At 36.7% G+C, this 24,461-nt stretch overlaps 1 protein-coding gene across 1 annotated transcript; it reads right to left on the reverse strand.

The window, feature by feature from the left end:
* Positions 1-9,954: 9,954 nt before the first annotated feature.
* Positions 9,955-19,259, reverse strand: LOC105225187 (pancreatic lipase-related protein 2). Its single transcript, XM_049456414.1, has 5 exons — positions 18,576-19,259; positions 12,197-12,462; positions 11,969-12,130; positions 11,256-11,901; positions 9,955-11,186 (listed from the first exon to the last, which is right to left on the reverse strand). Exons 1-5 carry the CDS (start codon positions 18,691-18,693, stop codon positions 10,768-10,770), a joined length of 1,611 nt encoding a protein of 536 aa, XP_049312371.1. The 5' UTR covers positions 18,694-19,259; the 3' UTR covers positions 9,955-10,767.
* Positions 19,260-24,461: the final 5,202 nt, after the last annotated feature.

The raw sequence follows: 24,461 nt of genomic DNA on the forward strand, positions 1-24,461 counted from the left end.
CAAAGGTCGAGTGTGATGCCAAGCCCGTTGTGACGCCGAGACTGGCTCAAAAACTTAATATCTTGAACCGGCTGGCCAGCCAGCTGAAGCATTGCTTCATACTTCATATGTATTGGCCGGATATCGAGAATAAGTTGCAGAGCTTTTAGGGAAGTTGGATTAGCCGTGCTCTCATAATTTCAGACTACACTACATAATACTGGAACTAAAAACAGTAAGACAAAAACATGCTGGTTTAGAAAGGATTTGTCAGTTTCGGAATGAGAAATAGTCACATTGAGCCACACCTGGAGAAGCGGTGTCTAAGCGAAGTGTCTCATGTGTATGTTTAAGTGTTCTTTAAATAATAGGTGGTCCGTACGCCGTCGATAATGTTTAGAATATGCCATCTCAGTACTAAACCATTAGAATAGATGGAAGAAATATTTCTCTTAAACTTTTTTAATCAAAGAAAGATTTATTTGGAATTAATCTGTGTAACAACATCATAAATTTCGTCTCAAATATTTAGAGATGCATTTCGGCTGCAACATAAATTATAAAACACAACCGAAAATAAATTTAGTGACTTCAAGTCAAAAACACTCATAAATAGAAATACTAATGCGAGCCAACTCGCATACCTACACACTTGGACTCGCTTTGGACGACGGAAAAAGAAAACTTTCTACGGATTTATGACATAAAAGTTTGTGTGCGAGGGAGAATTTTAACTATAGTGATACTCTTGTCTATTCAAACTATACAAACATACATACATATGTGCGCACCTCTCCACATATTTATTTGCGCCTGCATTCTTGCCCAAATCCCCGACTTAGTTAGCAAATCCATGGGCTTAAGAGTGTTAGTCGGTGCTTTCACGATTTGCCAGTTCAAAGGGGAGCTGCACGAGAAGACAAATCACCCATTTTGGGGTCGATAAAATGGGGAGGACATGCAAAGAGCATGCAGACAAGACAGTCCAATGGCAAGAGAGACAGACACGAGTGAGCTTAAGCAGAGTAATGCGAAAAGAAATCGTTAAATAAGTCAAGTGTGACAAGGCAAAGCAACATCGTCATTATCTTCGTGTGCATACACACGAGTCTTCGCGTGTGTGTGTGTGTGTGTGTGCGGAGAATGACTTCTGTTACATTTGCTGCGGCTCGTTAGGGGCTTTGCTGTGCTCTGGACCTTGAAATTGAATTCGTCCATTTGGAAGCGTAGAGAAAGGCGAGTCACTCAAAGGATGCGCCGGAGAGCTTAAGCCGGCACGTGCATAACGGTTGTTTTTATGCTTGCCAAGCGCATTTGAAATCGAATTTTAGCAAAAAGAAACTAATTCGAGAGGCTTTTAAAGTGCTTAGTTATTTTCAGCATTTTTCATTTATTTAAAAACTTATTTCAAAATTTTTCAAATTTTCAAAACTCGTATATTTCTTCTTCGAGTTTTACTTAAAATTTATGACAGTCATTAGCATCCACATTATTGGAAATTTGTGGCAGCAGCCAAACCCATCGGAATGCCTTCCATCACGTTGATTAATATTTACCTCACTGATTGTTTCTTGTTCTTCTTCTTCTGCTCTGTCTTTCACCCACTCGCTACTTCAGTTTTGTTTAAACCAATCGATTTATGACCCTCCACTTGTACCACTGGCAGTCAGCAGAGGTGGAAGAATATATTCTAGATATTTAAGGCATGAATTGAGGAAGACAGGGCCGGTATTACTGAATAATATAATAGACTAGCTGACCCCGCAGGCGTTGTCCTGCGTGAAATTATGTGTTTTGAAATAAAAAGAAAGTTAACTTTTTCAAATTTTTTCAATGTAACGCAGCTTGATAAACAACATTTTTTGGTTTCTGTTCCGGTGCCTAAATGTACAGAGAAGATGGTTTTCCAACTCGTGAAAACGCCACGTATTGGCCGTGTGAATAATATATAGCATTTCCAGATTTATGCCATACACTTCTAGCGACTATTCTTGTGTCCTGTTGATTATCATCGTAAAGGCAATTTTCACTGTAAACTAAATACGTTTGAACTGAAATGGCAAATCGTTGGAACTCAAAGGAATTCGGAGAATCAAGTATTCTGCTCCTTGTATTTAAAAGCTGCGGCACAATCCAATGACCGATCTAACTTGCTGGCGATGTTTCCACTGGCTGTAATGTATTCCCTGGGTTGAAATACACTCTTTGACCATTCTCCAAATGAACTGCCAGACACACAATAGTCGGAAAACTTTTATGAATTGCAAATGTAAATATCTTACAAAGCTCTTTATTGCAGTTCACGTATCGACCCATTTGATACTTGCTGATCTCATCTCGTTTAAGGCCAATATTTGCAAACGTATTTGATCGATTTCACCAAACTACAATATTCAACATTGACATGAGGTTTTGAATGTGAATTAGACAACAGTGGGGAATATGGTACGATCCATATGTTGCCGGCATCGATATTCACTCCTCTAAGTTGAATGCTGCCATTGTCGTCTGGTGAGCTACGCCTACAGAGTGGATATCTAACATTTCTAGTTTGCGTTTCTGAAAGAAAAGCATGTGGATAGTGTTTCGTACATTTCTTGTCAGACATCCAAACCGAAGTAGGACTGCACGGTCCATGAACCATATTGCATTTCATCACTTCGTACAATACTGGATTTCTATCTGCTTCAGGAATTTCTGCAAAACTGATTTCATCAATTTGATCTGATATAACCACCATCCGCAAGAAGAATGTGTACGTGCGTCAAACCTCTTTTCTGCTACTCAACAGAATACATCCAGCATGTAACAGCACCACATATATCATACGTTGCTTCAAGATAAATTTAATCAAACATCACCGCCGTTGGTTGAAAAGTCGTGTTGTGGCATCGTGACGATCGCTTGCTGATTGACCGTGATCCATAAGTCCGCACGTATGTCATCGCATCAAGGGAGTACATCTTGCCTTGCCTTGCTTTGGACTGCCATACGTTGATGGCAAACACAACGTCGACCGATATAAGTGCGACCTCTTCGTGACTTCGTAATATATTTCAATCTGTAATTGATCACTTTTGAGTAGCCGAAATAAAAAAGCAAGCAACCGAAATTGACCGAATCAAATAATTTACAAATCAAAATTTTGAAAAACAAAAAAAATTGAAAAAAAATTTATAAAAAAAAGTTATTTTTTGGAATTTTCAAATTTTCCTCTTGAAAAGTATACGTTTTTTTTTATTCTTAACTTTCTCTGATCCACAACGCATTGTAACCGATAGTTCTGTAATGAACGTTTTACCGAATACCACACTTCTCTCTTGACTGTCTAGCATTTCACAACTTTAGCTACTTAGGCGATTTTGCTGAAATTGCAACCAATATTTTCTATGCCGATTTGTGATCTGTTCGAGGAGCTAACGACACGTGACAGTTGAGATCCATAGACATGAATTTTCGACATCGTCGTCCGAATTTTTTTTGTCATTTCGGAGAACACTTTAAAACCTAACACAACCTAACCAGCTACTTGAAGGCAAGAAACATCTTTGTCCATATGAGATAAGGAGCAAAATAGAAAATACATATCTCACTACAGGTCAATATGACTATAACGGGTTTTTCACTAATGGCGCGTGTTCTGTATGGAACTTGATTTCTTTTGCATGGCCGCCACGAGTACGTTTGTAGAAGTTTAGACGCTGAACCCGATTTTCGACGGTTTTCAAGCATACATCGGCCGATAATATTCCAATTTCACGTTCAATATTCGTACGAAGCTCATCAATCGTCGCTGACTTGTTGGCATAGACCATAGACTTGACGTAGCCCTGCAGGAAATAATCTAACGACGTCAAATTGCACGACCAAGGCGGTCAATTGACTGGGCCATTTCGTGAGACAGCACGTTCACCAAACTTGGCTTTCAACAAATCGATTGTGACATTCGCTGTGTGGCTTGTGGCGCCGTCCTGTTGGAACCAAGTTTTATCTAATTCGGGCCAAAAATATTCGGTTAACATTGAACGGTAGCGATTCCCATTCACAGTAGAGTGCCGGTCTTGATCACCACGGAAGAAGTATGGTACGACCAAATGATGTCGCCGGCTCATAAACCGCACCAAACCGTAATTTTTTTGCGATGCAATGATAACTCATGGAGTACGTGTGGAATGCTGGCTGACCAATACACATATTTTGCTTATTGACGAAGCCATTCAGCTAGAAACGAGCCTCATCGCTGAAGTTGATATTTCGATGAAAATACGGATCATTTTCAGGTTGTTGCACAGCCCAAGTCAAGCAGCTTCAGTTCTTGTGTCAATTTGATCTTGTAAGGATGTAAGCCAAGATCTTTTCACAAAGTTCGCCACAACGACGTCACAGAGATGCCCAACGCTTGAGAACGAGGTGTGAGAGACTGATTTGGATCTTCCTCAATTGATGCGTGACAGCAATATTCTCGACACTTCGGGCACTTCTTTGTCTCACTGACACGGAAACATTTTGTACTGTGCCTGTGGATTCAAATTTTTTCACTAGGTGCTCAATTGTTGATCTAACAGAACGATTATGATGACCTTAAATTGGATGTAGCGCTCTTAAAGTTGAGGCCACTGACTCCAAATTTCGGTAGTAAATTTGATTCATTTCGACTCGTTGTTGGATCGTATATCTTTCCATAATGAAATGGTAAACCTTATTGAAGAGAAATGTCAAAAGAGCGGGGAAAAATATGGCGTCGTTTGCTGTCCCTATCGGTCTACTTTTGTAGCGTCCCTATTGAAAACCCCTCTATTTACAAAGTAAAACTTCATTTAGTATAGGAAATGAGTTCGAAAGTAGTAATGTCTTCATCTTCATATATGAATACTACTTCAAGAGTAACCTAAGTCTCTGCCTCGAAAAATATATCCTGCTGCAATTAGAGCTTCAGATTCAGACCCTGAATCCATTTTAGAGTTGTTTATCGATTTTGAAAATCAGATTATCACGTCTTCCGCTCCATTTTGCAGTAGGTGATGCCAATGCAAGCTCCCTTTGAGTCTTGAAATGTTATCCATTTCCTATTCGGCCTGAAAAATATAATGTTATGTCGAGTAAACTTTAGGTTTTCATTGACGTTTTCGACATTGCCAGGCGCCCATATCAACTGACTACGCTCCTGAACTTTTTGAGGTGAATTGTACTACAAAGAGTCACAGCATTAAACTTATGAAGGGAGTAAGGCGACGGGAATCAAATGTTTATGAGCAGACTAAATGGGCTTAACTGGCTTAAGTATTCACGTTTAATGAGGCTGAGGATTAATTTGAAAAAGAAAAGAGACATTTTATGAAATTCTGAGACAAAATTCATTGAGTAAACTTTATAAAGATTTAAATATTTAGAAAGAACTTTCGGTTAGAAGTTTTAGATGTTTAGGCACTAAAATAAAGACGAATTTATGAATATTTATGCATGTATAAGTTTATAAATGTTTGTTTGTAAGTATTGGTGTTTGTGTATATGTCTTTATATTTGTAGATATGTGTCTCCACTTGAGATGCCCACCCAAAATGTCGGCATTAATTACCAAATGCATTCTTAATACACGCAAATAGAAACCGCCTCTTGTCTGCTGCCACACACAAACACATACATGTATACATACACACACATTGATATGAGTTGCATTGACACATGACGTTGCGCTGTCAACACTCGGCCGCCCAGCCGTCAGCGCGGCATTCCACTGCATTCTACAGGCTGTCGGCGGCATGCTTCAGCTGTCCCCACCCAATTGCCTGCTCAATTACGACACCCCGCATCCCGCACCCCGCACTCCGCTCGGCCATTTGGGAAAATTGTCGCAGCATCGTTGCTGTCTAATTTATGGATATCAATTTCGGAGCCATTAAAAGTTTTTATTTTTGTTTTTGTTGCAGCGAAAAACGATCGCAAAATGCATTTGGAGTGACAGCGGCGAGGAGCTCATACACATACTTATGTGTATGTGTGTGTGTGTGGCGGTTGCATGTCTTCAATTAGTTGGCAACACATCAAAAGTATATTCGGCAACAAAGTGCCCCAAAGTGGCTGGCGCAGATATGTTTGCTTTTATTATAACTTTTTATACACACACGCACACATACACACATGCATAAAGCATAGTGCCCCTTGCTGTACTTCCAACACCGCGGCTGTTTGCCCCTGGGAGCTTCTGTATTCAATTTCACTGCTTGTGCGTCTCACGTTGCATCCACGCTGCTGCTTCTTCGGCAATGTGACTTCACTTGCATCCACACACACACTCAAATACACATACACGCTTGTACAACTTTATTTTATATTGTCGCTTGTTGTGTCTCCATTACAAAGTCATATTTCGTAGTTTTATTTATTTGCCTGTCAGCGGCGTTCAGCTGTTTTGCTGCCTCTCCGTCGCATCATTAAAGGAAAAATAAGGAAAACATTTGAGTTTCCTATGGGAAGTCGCGTGTTTGCTGGCGGGCGGCGGCATAGTGCCCAAGTCGTAGCAGAATTCGAACCTGTTGTCAATTAAGAATTGCTGAGATGCCGAGCGAATGTGGACAAGTGACACTTGGTGGTGTTTACATAATGCAAACTATTTTTCAAAATCGAATTACCGTTAGACACACACATATTTACATACATAAGTATTCTATGAGTGACAAAGAATATAGCAATAACTTTTTACTAATTGGCAACCATTTATTCTCCTTCTTTATTTGCCGAGTTTACAGCAGCGCGCTAGTCGTTTATTCTTTTCGCAATGCGGCGTGAATTGGAGATTCCAAGTGTAGCCAAGTCTTTCCCCACCTGGCCTTTCCAACGGATTGAAGGTCTTCCTTTTCTTCTACTTCCCCGGGCTTGTATTGCGTCGAATACTCCAAGAGCTGGAGTGTTTTCATCCATTCGGATGACATGACCTAGCCATCGTGTCCGTTGACTTTGTCAAAAGCAGTTTTGAAATCTACGAAGATGTGGCATATGTCGATCCTCTTTTCAGGAGTCCTTTCCAAGACTTGGCGAATGTTGAATATCCGGTCAGTTGTTGATTTTCGGGCCTAAAGCCAAACTGATAAGGTCCGATCAGTTTGTTGACACAATATGCTCGATAGAACCTTATACGCGATGTTGAGGAGACTTATCCCTTGACGCAGATTGTGGGGTGACCCTTTTTGTGGATTGGGCTGAGCATACTTGAATTCCAATCGCCCGATCCGATTGATCCTTTCGTCCGATCATATTATACAAAGAAGCTGATGCATGCTGTTCGAACTTCTTCATGGAACGCCTGCTCTATCAACTTCAGTTGGAGAATCGGGTTCACAATCTCCTGGCGTCACACGTGATGACTGCTTTAATCTACTCTTTTTGACAAAAATCTTTCTTTTCTTTTGGAAACCGCAATTTTATCAAACATCAACATTTTGACTATTCCGTCTTGATTTCAATATAATTAAAAAAAAAAACTATCTCTAAGGTGCTTTTGGAGATCGGATAAAAGGTCAAGGAAATCCATAGTTCTTCAATATAAACCACATGTTATTAAAGTGCATAGAGTTTACATTATTTTACTCATCACGCCAATACTACTCCAAAACATTTTCTTATATTTTTAGATGATCCATAAGTCCTCAATGTTTTATTTAAAAAGGAGAAAGAACCTCCTTGACAGACAATATGTTCTTTAGCACTAACTTTTAGATATTTTTCTAAGAGGATATTTCCCGTTATTACCAATGTATTCCCATACCGAACTCTGGCTCCTTCTCTGCCCATATACCGACGAGGGAGATGTGGGTGGGAAGAAGCCGTTGGAGGAGGGGACAGCTAGCTTCTTCACGGATGGGTCAAAGCTTGGGGGGAAGGTTGGTGGAGGGGTCTACTGTCAGGAGCTCTCCATCAACTTCTGTTTCAGACTTCCCGACTACTGTAGTGTATTCCAGGCTGAGGTCGTAGCCATCAAGGTAGAAGCAGATTTACTGCTAAGGAGTGCATCCACCTTCAGAGAAGTGACCATTCACTCAGATAGCAGAGCGGCAACACTAGCCTTGAACTCATTCACAGTGCGTTCAGGGTTGGTCGAAAAATGTCTAACGTCGCTATCTCTAGCAGCTAGAGTTTCTGTGATTAGACTGGTGTGGGTGCCGGGCCATAGCGGAATTGCAGGCAATTGCAAAGGTGAGGAGTTAGCAAGCAAAGGTACCCTAGAATCATTATCGGTAGAATGGGAACGGATCGGTGCTCCTGTATGTTCTTGTGTTCTACTACTAGATAGCTGGGCCACGCGGATGCTCGTCCAACGCTGGGCCAGCATCGGTACTAGTGCGGTTGCAAAAGCCTTCTGGCCCAGGATAAATCGCAAGAGATCTAATGATCTCTTAGCCCTCAGTAATGCTAACCTCTAATTATTTGTGGGACTCTTAACAGGCCACTGTCCTATTGGCTTACATGCGGTAAGAATGGGTATCTTACCGGATGCCGACTTTAGAAGCTGTTTGGTAGAAACAAGCCAGCACTTACTGCTTGACTGTTCCGCGTTTGGGAGGTCAAGACTTATACACTTGGGGGCGCATACTTTTGGCCATCCCACCGAACTGGCGGGTGTTGAAGTCAAGCGTCTGTGTAATTATGTATTGGCTACAAAGCGCTTCGCCAATCTGTAACTCCGAACACGGGAGTTCTTTTTCAATGGCATCACAAAGGACTACATTATTAGTCTACGTGTGATCTTTGATCAGCCATCTTACCTAACCTAACCTAACATAACCAATTAAAAACAATATTTTTAATTGTAAGCTTTCTTAAAACTCCTCAGTTTGACATCTATGGTGTAATAATTCTGTATCTTGTCTATTTTATTGCACTTGGAATTTTATACAGGTGGCAACTCTGCAAAAAAAATTAACAGTAAGGATGTTTTTACCACATTTTGTTACTTCGATATCCACATTGTAATATTAAAATTTTTACAAAATATTTTTATTTTAAATTACAAAAGGGTGGCAACCATAAACAAAAAAAATTTCTAATTTTAAGCATTCTTAAATTTCCTTAGTTGTATATTGTAATAATTACTTTATGTTCACTATTATATTGAACTTAGAATATTAAACAGGTGGCAACTCTGTAATAAAAGTTTTGACAGTAATCATGTTTTAAACCCAGTCTGTTACCATTTGCAATGAGTGTTTTATTTTTTTAATTTTTTTCCAAATTTTCAAACAGGTGGCAGCATCCAAATATTGCTGTTTAAAACCTTTCGGGGCATACATCGAAAATCAAATAGTATGTATACTAATCTTCATAATTATTCCGGTTTTTGTTGTTGTAACCCTTATCTATTCTTCGTTAGGCTGGTTCAGATATGTTGTCATCGAGGTCACCCAGCGGTAAGCCCAAGAAACGTGCTGTTTCGACGGGGTCGGACCAAATGGAGAGGGGTATCAAATGTATGGGGTTAGCTGGGCATGCAAAGACGTGTTTAGAGTATTTGATATGTCGGGGGCTTGACTCCAAGTACGCCATTCACTGAGAGGGAGTCGGTGAAGGTTTTTATGGCTGCACTGTGAATGACGGTTAGTACATGTCTGAAGTTAGTTGCATCTGAAGTCCGGTCGGCGTATTGTCTTATGTCGTCGGGGAAGTTGAGGAAGAACCTCTTGATGCTCCAAGGAGGCGGTTACAGAGATGATTTTTACAAACATACTCTTAGGAGGATGCGAAACAACTCTGCTGCAAGGCGTTGCTCCAGTGATGTCAAGCTTAATCTATCTTACCGATCCAAACGAGGTTAGATACTCGAAAAAACAGTCCTTGGCCATATAAGGCTGCCACATTGATTGTACTTAATTTTTATTTTAATGATGCCAAGCGAAACTCATCTTCTGAAGGGTTGAAATCCAAGAGCTAAACAACATTGGACTCCTCTTAACAAAAAATATGTCCTAAACTCAAAACTATCCATTTTAAGTAGCACAAATTCGTAAATCTTAAATATTTATTAGTAATTTTATATATCATCTTATTATGGTACATAAATATTTAAATAAATTAGGTACAAAATGATTTCATATAAATTATTCAATAAATATGTATATATGTAAGTAGTAATAGTAGTTATACTGTTATAAGGTAATTTTACTGTTACAAGGTAATATATGTACACATGAATTTTTCAACTAATTAAGTATGTATGAATGTAGGTTTGTATTTACAAATGATTACGTGTGATATTCCTACAGGTATCGCAGCTGAGAACGCAGAAACCGTTCCCAAAATGGATGGAGCTCTTCTCAACTGATTGAGAAGAGTTACAGTTGCAGGTCTACACTGTGAAGAGAGTAGTATAAAATCTCTACAATGCGGAGAGTGGCGAACAGGTTTGTGTAGTTGCTAAATGAAGTGTGCCCATAAATAGAGAACACTGTTCAGAGAACGCCAGAGAAAGTAATCCGTTCAATAGAGAACAGCATGATTACTGTTTTCTTATTACGTATGGTTTTTAACTTGGCTAATTCTTTTTTTCCCAGCGCCATCTATGGTGAGTATGTGAAAATTTATGTTTTGCTGGTGCAGCGGTACTTTCTGATACTTCCGTTACAATTGACAGTTGCCGCAAAACCGACAACAGTTGTGCGCATCTTCTTGAATTCGTTCTTCGCAATTTGTTGAATTTTCGGAGCTGCCGTTATTTAGTGTGTGAAATGTAGCTAACAGCATATAAATTGACTTATCACGTGATAATATTTACAGCAAAGGTGTGGATCAAAGACTCCATCACTTGCAATACTTCTCCTGCAGTATATTCTCCGTGCCGGATATCACTGCGTTCTCATTGAGTGGACACAGCTTCAGCTGCATGTCGGGATACTCCAGCGACTCAATCATTATATAATCCAAGTAAATGCGCGGCGCCGAAAGTATGCGCCATGTGAGTGGATTCAAGAAGTTCGTCTGATACTCCCAGTACACAGAGGCATACGACGCCGGATCGGGCACACCTTTGCCCGTCACCAAAGCACTGTACTCAAAGCCCGGCTCGAAGTACATGGCTTTCTCGGAGAAGCGTATGTGATCGGTGAGCTTCTTACTGCGCGTTTTCGAGTGGAGACGCACTGAGATTGTGCCGATTTCGCCACCATGCATGGTGCTCTCGTCGTGACCCGACACGCGCACGGTGATTTTGTAGTGTATACCTGCGGTAGACAAAAAAAAAGAGATAAGTTAGCGGTTTGTTTGAGGAATATCGTATAAAGAGAACTTACGGCAGAAGGGCTTCTTATCGGCTGTTGTGAGATACAACACCGGCGGCTTGTCATTGGCGCGCAACTCGCCCACCGCTTGCAACTCTTTATAGTCGGTGTAACTGTGCATGCCCATGCGCATGCAAAGCAGTCCGTTTTCATCGCAACGCGAACACAGTCCCTCTTTGAAGGCCTCGTACGATTCGCATGTGATGCCCATAAACGGACACTTGTTCTCTATGCTCTCCGTGAAGTATTGGTAACTGCGTATGTGATTGCAGCTGAGAAATTCTTGCATACTCAAGAAAACGGAACTCTTGCGACTCCTCATGTAGTCCTGCAGACGCACATCGCAGCCGGGGTTATCAGATCCGCCATTCGGATAGAAATCGACATGACCGACACGTTGATATATGCCCAGACCGCCTTTCATAAACGGATTCGCGTCGGTATGTATGGCATCCACGAACTCGGCGTCGGTGCGGTCCAAACGCACTATGTGCTCAGTTTCGGAGAAGAGTGGCGCCGCCGGATCCAGTCCCGTGATACGACCCAGTTTCAAGCCAAAGTCTTGCTGCAAGTGATAGCCGGCATAGCCAGCCAAGTGTGCGCCCAGCGAATGACCGATGATGTGCACGTTGCGTAGATCGGGCAGTTGTAGCTCCTCCTGAGAGAGAGAAAAAAAAAATCAGAAATGAGTAAGGAACTTTGACTCGCTGTGTAGTGGAACTTACATAGAGCATGTGTATGACATGTGCGGTGATGGCGCCCACCAAACGGATATTGGCGACGGCCTGCACATAAGGTGGATTCGAGCCGCCGCCCCAATCGATGAGTATTACGGCGGCATTGCCTTCATCCTCGCTTTGCAGGAGTGTCTTGGCTAGCTCTTTCATCTGGAAGAGTGTTAGTGGAAGGTAAGAAAAAACTTAAAGAATAGTCCGGTTTGCCGTTTTACTTACCCATTCGATATTGCCATTTTCTAGGTAACCATGCGAGACTAGAAATATTTTGCCCGCTGGATTTATGCCCATTTGTGCCACGGCTTCTGGATCGTTGAGGTCTATAAATTTCGGCTTATCCATGCTCCGCTTCGTGTAGAGCGTATAATGTGGCTCGATTTGTGAGGGTTTCTGTGGATGCACATTAATCTGACGCGTCTCAGTCGTCCAGGGTCCATTCAATGGAAAGCAACCGTAAACACCATAGCATTTCACCTCGTTGCCGTCTGCAAGGTAAGTGGAAATAGAAAAGTGGATTTAGTATGAGATTAAAAAGTATACAAGTAGACAGTGGTAGAACTGTTTAAATGTGCCTTATTAGGGTCGGATCAGGTAGTATGTTGTTTATCCTTCTATATTTTTCTTAGCCGAGTTAAGGAGAAGGTTGCCACCTATTTCAAAAATTCAACACAATAAAATTGCAAAAATAGCCAAGTATAAAAAAAATTGTATGATTTTAAAAAACTTGGTAAAAAGAGTTGCCATCTATCTGATTTTTTTATTCAACTAAATTTTTATTTATCAACATGGACTTTGAAAAATAAAATTTTCTGCTGAAAATTTTTTGAGAAGTTTTTAAAATATTTGTTGAGAAGGGTTGCCAATTGTCTGAACTTCTTTTAATAAATTAAATTGGTAACATAAATAAAACATTTCAACATGTAATTTGAGCAATTTCTGCAGAAATTTTCTTTGATGAGTTTTTAAAATATTTTGGAAAAGCGTTGCCATCTGTTACATTTTTTTAAATACATAAATAAAATATTTCAATAAGAAATTTGAACAATAAATTTTTTTGCCGAAATTTTATTTGATTAGTTTTTAAAATATTTAAAAAGGCTTGCCATCTGTTTGAATTTTTTTATTAAATTAAATTGATAAACTAAATGAACCATTCAACATGGACTTGGAACAATAAATTTGTCTGTCGAAATTTTCTTTGACTCGTTTTTAAAATTTTTGAGGAAAAGGGTTGCCATCTGTTTCAATTTGTTTTTTGTTTAAATTATGAAATAAATAAAACATTTCAACAAGAACTTTGAATTGCAAAAACAATTTCTGTTCAAAATTTTTTTTGAGCAGTGATGCCAGCCGTTTACATTTTTTTTAATATTATAATTAATTATATACACTAAGTTTTACAACACTTCCATAAAACTAAAAGACTTTAGAAAATTCTATAGTTAAAAATATTTTAGAAACGGGTTGCCACATAAAAAAAACGTTGAAAAATTTTAGTTATTGAAGAACTGTAATACAGGGATTTCAAGTTAAAGGTATTTTCAAATAATTACAATAAAAAATTCTACTGTCAGAAATATTTTAGAAACGGGTTGCCAGATCAAAAATAAATCATACAAATTTTGTGACTTATTGAAGAGTTATTTCAAGTTAAAAGTATTTTTAGAGTATGGAAAATAAATATGAAAAAAATATATTTTTAGTAAGAGTTGCCACATGTTCAATTTTTAATAATCTAAATTTATTAAATATATAAGAAATTGCAGTATAGACCTCAAGCTAAACAATTAAAAAATTTTTTTTTTTGTTAACTTATTATAAATTTAACCTTCATTTACTGAACTACAGGAATTGGCCTTATATTTAACCCTTTCCTTGCTGAATTCAATGTTTATGACATAAATACACTCAAGATGAAATTTGTTTCGAATTGGCCCATTTAATCAATAAAAATTTATTTTGCATGTTTTTAATCGTTTTTTACTTAAGAATTGAAATTCCGCTTACCCCTAAATCGCCCCTAAACTATTATTCAATTAATATTTGTCATACTATCTTTCGTTTCCGCTGACTAATAATTCCGCTACTATAAATATCTTTCACTTTTTATCATTTTCAAAGTCTATAGTCTGTAGGTAATTTTACCTTTAAGCTTTGATTAGCAAAAACGATGACGCTTTGGCTAATATAAATAAATACAACAAGCTTGCTATGACTACCATATTTCACACGTCAAAATACTCTATTGCACTTTGTAATGAATTTCAAAGAGGCCGCTAAGCAACAGTTTTTATTGCTACTTTTGCTAAACCCGACTTTCGCGAGAAATTATAATATAAATACGAAGCTTTGTTCTATGGAGCAATACATAGAGACAAAGTCGAGGTTGTAGTCACACAATTTGCGAAAAAGTGTAATTAAATAAAATTGTGAATTATGTCTATAACAATGTTTGTAAATACATATGTATGTATGTACATACATATAATACATTTATATGAATATGATGCTTCACTTTCTGTTTCGAAAGCGCGATTTGCAAATCTAGCTTTCGTATGGTTATGAATTTATATACATACATATATATGACTTTCTATAGAGTATATTTCATATATTTATATGTTTGTTGATAATTTAAATGTAGTGCCAATTAAGGCACTTAGCGCTTGCTAGTACTTAATTAGATTTTACTTATCATCTCTAATATTTTTATACTCTTTGATGCTCGTGTAGTATTTCTGAAGTATTATGCGACATTTATATATTATATACTATGTACATATGTATATGTATGCGTGTTCACAAGGAAAGTGTTTCATGATGACCAAGCTTATCGCCAGAATTTGCACTCTTTGAACTCCAATGCGCCGTTGTCTACAAAGGCCTGCGCTGATTTGTGGAGGAAATGTGCTGTAACTAATGCTGAATTCAATTAAATTGATTCAAGACGACTTCCTCGAGTTTTGCAAATAATTTTCAATTGATTTTCAAGTAAATTTATTTTTTTCTTTAATTAAAATTTTAAGTTTTTTTTTTTTTGATATTTTAAAAACATGTTTTTATTAAATATGAAATATTTTAAAATTTTTATTTTTTTATATTTTATTACTTAATTTCATTCTTTTTATAATAAAAATAAGATAAAAATAAAAATTCTAATTTTTTTTTTATTTTTTTTATATTTTTATATTTTTTTTTTATTTTATTCTTAAATTTAAATTAAAAATTTTTCAAAATATTTAAATTATTTTTTTTTTGCTTTTTTATATAAAAATTTTATTATTTTTTATAACAAATTTAAATTAAATTTTTCAAAAATAAAAATCATAAAATTTTGAAAAATTTAATTTTAATTTAGTACAAAAAAATATAGAAATTTTATCATTTTTATAAAAAAATATATTTTTATAAAAATATATAAAAAATTTTACATTTTTTATTTTTGAAAAATTTTATTTAAATTTTATTATAAAAAAAGTAAGAAATTTATGAATAAATTATAAAATAAAAAAAAATATATTAAAAATTATAAAATTTTTTATTTTATTTTAATTTTATTTTTTTAATTAATTTATATCATTATTTTTTTTTCTTTCATTTTTTATTATTTTATATTAAATATATTTTTTTATTATTTTCTTATATTCTTTCTTGTACCATTTTGTTATTATTTGCATTTAGTCGATGTTGTAGGTGGTTGGCAACAATATTAGTGGAAGTTCTTATCTCATCTGTCACGAGCAATAAATAATGAGTGCAATATTGCCCAGACATTTTTTTTCATATTAAAAGTAATCAATAATTTGCATAATTTTTCTTAATATATGTGAGCTTTAAGAAGAAAAGAATATATAATGCAAATACATATATGATTACCTTTAATCAAATATATTTAATGATTTATTAGAAATTATTTTCCAAGCATTTCTTGTTTGAATACAAATTGGTTATAGTAAATATTTATATACATATGTATATGTATTTACATGAGCAAAGCTTCATATCGTTACATGAAATGAAAAAAACTTATCATCAAAAAAATCGAAATTGAGTTATATGTAGCATACAATTTTTAGTTTCCGCCGTCAGATATAACCGATATATAACCAATGTATAACCAATATTTAACCATTTTATAACCAAAACTCAAATTTTGTTTAAATGTCAGTAGTTTCTATTATATCGCCTGTAAACTTATGAAAAGTGATGTTAGGTACATTTTTTAATTTTTTTATTTACCTAAAACTCTACCCTAAAAATTAACCGTGACGAGCTGAGTCTGACTGTTTTATATACGCGAGCTAGGCACTCAATTTTTGAGATATCGATTTGAAATTTTGCATGGCTTATAGTTCTAGCCAACGCTAAATTATCTGAAAAAATTTTCCAGATCGGATCACTATAGCATATAGCTGCCATACAAACTGAGCAATCAAACTCAAGTCTTTGTGAAGGGAAAACTTTTTTATTTGACGAGGTATCGATTAGAAATTTTGCATGGCTTATAGTCCAAAGCAACACTAAAATATCTGAAGAAATTTTCCAGATCGGACCACTATAGCATATAACTGCCATATAAACTAAGCCACCAACATTAAGTTCTTGTATGGAAACTTCTTTTTTGTGAAGGGAATCCAATTTATGTTTTTTGATTTTTTTGTTTTACCAAAAACGTCTCTTTGTAGTTAAAAATTACAAACTAAACCATTTGTATTTGACAATATACATACATATAGCATATACAAATTTATGTTTATAATTGATGCACTAAAGTGAAAATTTCCCTTGGCTCTCATTGTCAAAGAGTAAATTTGTGTAAATTTATGTATGTTTGTACTTTTGTACATACAAGTAAAAAAAAAATCAAGTTTATGCGGCTGATTAAGCACCGCGACCTTACACATGTATGTATGTATGCATTTACATTTATAAACATATGTATGTTTGCACTTAAGTACCAACGCAACAAACAATGGTCCAACAAATTTTTAAGTCAAGACTTTCATGGCATATTAAAAGAAAAGACCAAATTCCACTAAAAAATTAAAATTAAGTTAAGAAAACCAGATATTAAGCTAATTACATACATATGTATGTATAGTATGTCTGTGACTGTATTATACATATACATTCTTATGTACGTACATATGTATACAAATATGTGCTCAAAAAGCGCTCACTAGTTTACATATTACCAAATATTTGCCGGCAGGCAGGCATAGAATCACTAGCGGTGCAGTGCAGTACTGCCTGCAAGCCCAGCGGAAGGAGGGGTGGCCAACAAGAAACTTGTCAAGAAAAAAGTATTAAAGAGAACCAAATCGATAACTGGCCACTAGACAGCTTGATTGCATTTGTGACGAAATTTTTAGACTAGTTTTACCACTATTCCGCTTCCCCAAGTAACTTACGAAATCGGTCATTTCCGAGTTGACTAACTTGTAACTATGTTAACGCAATCGCTTGACATAAATTTGGTTGGTTCTTGAAAGCGAGTTTGGTCAGAGGCAGGTTTGGGCAAATGAGTGCATATGGATGTTGTAATTTGAAAATATGTAATTTAGCAGCATATGTAGTAATTGGACACTTAGTGGTGTAAAGCGAACTAGTTACATAACTAAAGTCTTTTGTAACTAGTTGCATAATATACTTGTTTTTTTTATTATTAACTACTTTCAAAGAAGAGTTTAAATACTGCATATGAATGTGTTTATAAGCTAACTATTGTGGACCAGTTGCGGAGTAGTTACGGACTAGTTGACAAAAGTTGCATAATGTATTTTTTTATCATTATTAACTACTTTCAAACTAGATTGGATATAAATTGTGTTTAAGTGCTAACTATTTTGGACTAGTTGCGGAGTGGTTACGGCCTCCAACAGCCTCCAACACCAGAGTCACAAATTGACTTTAAACTAGTGTTATTATTCTGAATACTAGCTAGTCTATAGAAATCTAGCTGAAAAGATTTCGAAGCATTTTATAACACATTTAACAGAAGCTAGGAAATAAAACTGAATAAAATTTAACTAAATTTTCTGAGCCACTTACTAACAGCTCATAAAGCACTAGTTAAGGCACTAGTTGATAACTAGTTAAAAACAAAGATAAGTAATTTGTAAAGTCGTCTGCTATGTTTTCATTTTTATTAAAAAATAATAATTTTGAACTAGTTTCGGACTAGTTTGTAACTAGTTGCATATGAAAGAAATAAATCGCCATTATTGCTAGTAAATATTTGTGAATATGTTATAAAAGAAAAAAATATTTATAGTCGGTTTCGGACTAGTTCATAACTAGTTGCGTACCTTGAAAATAACTTGCTCTTATTGCTAGCAATATATAATATTTCAATTAAAATAAAAATAATTTATAACCAGTTTCGGTCTAGTTCACAACTAGTTGCATACATGTAACAAAGCTACCACACTGCTAGTAAATAACTGTAAATATGCCCGCAAACAAATTTTTGCCTCACATTGCACTTAGTGCTACTTCCTCAACGCAACACGCCACCTGTCAATCGCGCCACATGCCACACGCGGCACATACACACATACATACTTCACATAAATATGATTCATGATCATGCACTTACCACTCTTCTGCGCTGGCGGCAGATCGACCAATGTGTTCACCGCTGCTCTACTGGTCTGATTTGCCAAATAGAGCATCGTCTGCAGCATCAGGCCACCGGTGGAATTCGATATGTACATTTTGTTGTTGTTGTTTGGCAAATATTGCAATGGCAATAAAAATTCTTATTGATTCTTATAATGTCTGCCCACAACCTTAACGGTTTTTATTGTTTTTTTATGTTTATTGTTGTAATTTTCACAGTTTTTTTTTTCGTTTTTTACTTCACAAGCGATCACTTGCCAAAAATAGCGCACAAATTGATATTCAACGCAGAGGTGAGCAGCTACATTTTCGTTCTAACTTTACAACGTAGAATTGAAGATTTCTTTGGAATTTTTATTGAGTGCGATCACTTCGCAATTAAGTATGATCACTTTGTACTTTTGCGAATTTAATGTGGTTTTTGTTGTTTCAAGTTTACCGTAGCAAATTCACTTTCCGCACGCAGTGCTGTTCTTGCCTTAAGGTTCTTTCGTCTTCTACTTTCTTCCAACTTTCGCTTTACACTTTTCAATTAAATTCACTTTGACTTTTCTTATAAGTAGGAGACTATGTCTGTATGTATGGCCGACGATTGTTTTCGCTCGCACACCTTATTGCTCGGCCTTAGCTCATCTGTTTTGGTTGAAAAACGCCGCTATACTGACTCGTATCAGCTGCGTGGCGGCAATTTTATTGATACTCGCGTGCACCGTGACGCACTTAATCTTCCGCAGCGAAATCAAGTCGAGCCGATCGCAAACGAACATGCGTCCACACAGCAGTTAGCAAGTCGGTGAGCGCTAGAGACACGCAAATCGTGGTAATTCTTCGTTTATTCGGCTTCAGTTCTTCGGCTTTGACTTGGTTTGAGATTGAGCTGGTGGGATGAGTAGAGATAAGTTGCGGTGTGGTTGGGTGCGGTGAGGTGTAGTTGGCCAGTGCGCGATTAATGCTTGATAGACATTTATACATACATACATACGCTTTGTTGTTGTTGCATTACATTGTAATTACAGCTTTTGGAGTTGTTGCGCTTGCAACTGATCTTGATTCTTGCTCGTAAAGTCAGATGGCACCAGTGATGAAAGGTAAAGCGCTGTGGACATGACTTTACAGACATACATACATATGAACATATGCACATATGTATGTATATATGTATTTATAAATATGTATGTAGTATTTGTTGGTCCACGCATGTTTACAAATAGTACGCACATATTTGCACATTTTGTTTTGTAATTACTTTGCTCATATCGGAACATTCGAGAAGAGCGAATGGGCAAATCGAAAAAGAATTATTGAAAATAATGAAATATGATTGTTTGTTTGTACTGCTATATCAATAATTTTCAATTTTCTTACAAGCACATACATATGTACATATGTGCATATTGAAGCTTTGAGTTTCTTGCGTGGATGATGGACAAGGTGTACTCAGGTAGATACTCGTATGTGTGTATGTACATATGTATAAATATAGACTTAGTATGTTTACCAAAACATACTTAGTAGTCTAATATTAGAAGTATGTACATAAATCTATATGTATGTATGTATGTATGTTTTGTTTAAGACCGAAAATATTGATTTATCATTAAACATTCAGCGTAAATAGACTTAATAGGCCAAGATGGCTCATTAAAACATAAAACAAGAAAAAATATTAACTCCGTGCACACACTGAAGCTGTAATACCCTGCTCAGATGTTTTTCATACAGCAAAAAAGGATATAAAAGTACTTTATCTTGATCTTTTAGCAATCAGTTTGTATGGCAGCTATATGTTAAAGTGATCCGAATCAAACAATTTCTTCGGAGATTATTTCTTTGTCTTCAAGAATAATCCATATCAAATTTCATCAAAATATCTCGTCAAATAAAAAAGTTTTCCATACTCGTACAAAGACTAGATTTTCTTCCATGACTTTGTATGACAACTATATGCTACAGTAATCCTATATCAGCCATTCCGACGTATTAGCAGCTTCTTGTGGAGAAAAAGAAATGTGCAAAATTTCAGATCGATATCTCAAAAACTGAGGGACTAATTCGCGTTTATATGGAGAGACGGACGGCAGACAGAAGAACATGTCGCCGAAATTCCCTTCAGCATGTTAAGAACTTCGCAGTAAATTTAATAAAGGGTGAACCATTTCGAAGTTCCCTATTTTTTAAAGAAATAAAAAAAAACAGAAACTTCAAATTTAATGGAGAATGTCTGTTATTACTCGAAAGAACATTCTTTGGCATTTATTTTTTGAAGATTATCTCTTTCATATGTTGGCTACGGCTACGTCACAGATGGTTCATAGTTGAGTCCAATTTTAGATGACTTGTTCGAGCGTTTCGACTGGTAACTGGCGATTGATACGCGTGATGTTTGGGAAAGGCCGAATCGATGGATTGTCCGCAGAGCGAAACGCTCGAAACACATTCTTTACAGAACGAAAATTTTCGTTATAAAGTTGATTGATTTGGAAACGTTGTTCAAGGGTTAGTCTTTCCATGAAGAAATGCCAAACAATAGTGAGTAAAATTAACATGACAGCTTAACACGACGCACGCGAATCTGTCAAGAATTGAAAATAGTACCTTTACTTGAATCGCCCTTTAGCTTTTAGCCGAACCCTAAAACAATTACCGATTTCTTTAACAAAAACGAACTGAAAACCAAAAATAATCGGATTTCTAGTCAGTTAGCTATACGACTTGTATATTAAAGCAGACAATGGCTGAAAAAATAATAATTTAGGCTTTTTATGTTTCGTCTACTCTTTCCTTATATCTTCGGAGTATACAATGCAGCCTTGCTGATAACCTAAGTTTACTTTATGAAAATAAGAATATTGATAGTCTTTCCATTAAGAAAGGCCAAACTCCGTTTGGTTTACCTATAAACAGCGTTGCTCTTCTAGCTCCATTTCTCTCTGTCTACCTAATAATTCGTCCGAGATTCTTCTCTCTCTCTCTCTCTCTCCCTCTCTCTCTCCCTCTTTCTTTTCCATCGTATACTTCAAATCACAAACATTTCCTCATTATCATAACTTTACACGGCGCTTCTTCATTCAGTCACCACAGAGTCATCTCCGAAACCAGTTTCCTTTGCGGCACCCTCGTAAAGGTATATACCAAAATAATTTGTTTATAATCGTGCTCATTACGCGCATTTTGCAGCTTTAAACACCGCCAGCATCTGAGTCTTATCAGCTGTGGCGTACGCTATACAGCGCGTTTGCCTCCGGCAAGTTGTCAACAGAGCAAAGTCCAGCAAGGAGGACCTTGCTTGATCCATAATAATTGCTATATATGCATATGTATATGAACACATGCATGTTTGTAAGCGTTTATATTGCTTTTACATTATTTTAACAGGATTATAATCGATTGACGTCAATCGCAACGCGCCCCGAGACAGATTCTTGTGCTGGCGTAGTGACAATTGCTCTTATCAGGGAAGGTAAACAACTCGGCGCTGCAACTGCCGCATGGTCGCTTGGACTTTCAGACTGGGCAGAGACAATAACAAATATGTATGTATGTAGGTGTGTGTTTGTAGATCGCAGAACAAATTAGTGACTTATTTTATTCCTCATTGGGGGGCACATGGCCCCACCTAACTTTTGCTTTCTTGCTGCATTTCTTGTTATTTGCAATTGTTTACGTGTTATTTTTGGAAATCATAGTAAATATTATTTATTTGCCTTCAATGCACAGTGTTTTCTTCGAGAGTCTTACGTATGTAGAGAGGTAATAGTAAATATTTTCGATTTCCTTGTTAGACATGGGTGTTGTTTTGATGGAGTATTTGCGTTGTTTCTCTAGTAGAGTCGTGGTACGACTTAGTGAGTGTGTCAAAGACTTCCTTTATTCACAACATTCATATCTTGAATGAAGCTTCTCCAAGTGAGTGGTATTGGAAAACTCCTAAAGACGCAATTTCTTCCAATTTTCTACCTTCAAGTTATTTCCTGGTTGTCAAGTCGCTTACTGTTGACATCAATAACCGGAGGTCAGTCTTCTTCTTCTTTATTGGAGCGTTCTCTTTCGACGGAGCGTGGGCGCAAAACAGCGATATGTTGAAGGACTTTACTTTAATGCAAGACGTTCATCCACCGTGGTGAATGCCAGTACTCGGCGACGGAGTCTCTCTTCCACCACGATTCCCACATCGAATTTGCGCTCCTTTATATGGCCACTGTAGTAAATGCCACAAGGACCTACTCGGCTCAGTCCTTGTCTCGTTCATCGCATTCCTTGGACGCCAGGGATGTCAGGACGTCGACCAGCTGGGCAGTGACACCTTTACAATTAAGGGACCTGGAATATTTGTGCATGCAAAAGGGAGGTCTCACATCCGATGCTGTTTTCTTCTTTTCATTGGTAGTGTGTTTTACGTGGCGGGTCCCAAACCGCACCACCCTGTGTAGGGGATATTTCGCCTTCTCACTTTAGCTCGCCTTGCCTTTGTTGGATACCCAGAGGATACTTGATTTAAGACCGGAAGTCGTGAGCGGCTTGTGTTATATGTAAAAGAATCGTTTCTGGCCACTCCCAAATGAATGGGACTCAGAGAACTTTCCTCATTTGCGTGAACTTCTGACCTCTGGGGAGAATGGTTAGACACTTTATCTATAAAAAGGTCGTATATTCTCGTTATTTGTCGCGACCTTCCGCCAAAATAACTTGTATTATTACCAGAAATTCCATATCTTCTACCGATATGGATCATTTTTGTGTTCCAGTCAGATGTATTTATGTAATTACAGAACTCCTCAATAGATGCTCTGACGGCGGCAGCCATTGAGGGATAGATACTTCCCTTCACTTAGTGATCCCTCAAGCTGCATATATTGCGGGCGTGTATACTCACTCTTCCTTTCAAATATATACCGTTAACTCCCATTGTAATGTGCATACAATTTTAAGACCAATTGCGTACCCCTCCCCTACACTCTTCCATAAAACAATCTCGTGCGTAACACAAATTTTTGTTAACAAATTTTCTATAGAATTAACTCCTGAATTATTATTAATTAAATGTATGTTTTAATTTAACCGAAAATGCATAATACGGGTCAAGCTCTCGCTAAGTAAATCCAAAGTTCAGGCTTTTTTAATGTCTTATTTTATTTTCTGTCGAAATACTAATTTACCACAATCATTAGCGCTAACAACTGTGCTGACGTAGGTACTCCTACATGCAAACAAATACACATACAAACACACACATATAATCAAGAACATAATCGTATGTAATTATGAACATTTGTAAATAATGTTTGTGGTGATTGTAAAGCGTATTTTGTATATATTTTTAGTTTTAATCTTTAATCAGCTACTGAAATTATTGTAAACAGTTTGTTTACACGCGTTGACTAATTGCTGTGACGCTTGCGGTACTTACATAGCAACCGACATACAAATGCTTGCATAATTACTATGTGCAAAGCTTCAGTCTGTAATTGAGCCGCGATCGGCCTTTGATTGACATATGAACTAGAATAATCTCGTGTAACAACTAAAGCTATGAATTTTCTTAAAAAAATGTTTGTTTGTAAAAAAAATTAAAGAGAAAAAGGCAAGGAATTTATTTGGCAAGCCCTAATCAGTTTTTTCTAAGAAGTTATGTGAGTTTCTTTCAGACAGCTCCTTAATGATATCAATTAGAGCGCCATCAAATATCTGAAAAGCATTGTTGTAGTATTAATCAAATTATAGAGATTTGATAAACTTAATTGTTAGCAATTTACCAAAAAATGAGGCAATTAACTAATTATGCAATTATAACTTAATTGCACTCAATGAGAGAAGGAAAGTCCAGCTTATCTTCGTAATTGTCTTCAATTAAAATGACACAGAT

This window comes from Bactrocera dorsalis, chromosome 4 (genome assembly GCF_023373825.1).
Source record: "Bactrocera dorsalis isolate Fly_Bdor chromosome 4, ASM2337382v1, whole genome shotgun sequence".
Taxonomy (NCBI): domain Eukaryota; kingdom Metazoa; phylum Arthropoda; class Insecta; order Diptera; family Tephritidae; genus Bactrocera; species Bactrocera dorsalis.

Bases quoted from the DNA above. Each gene is read 5' to 3' on its own strand.
- LOC105225187 (XM_049456414.1), bottom strand. From the start codon at position 18,693: ATGTACATATCGAATTCCACCGGTGGCCTGATGCTGCAGACGATGCTC. The intron at 12,131-12,196 runs GTAAGTAAAACG...ACACTCTTCCAG, and splicing joins AAAATGGCAATATCGAATGG to ATGAAAGAGCTAGCCAAGAC. The intron at 11,187-11,255 runs GTAAGTTCTCTT...TGTCTACCGCAG, and splicing joins CGATAAGAAGCCCTTCTGCC to GTATACACTACAAAATCACC.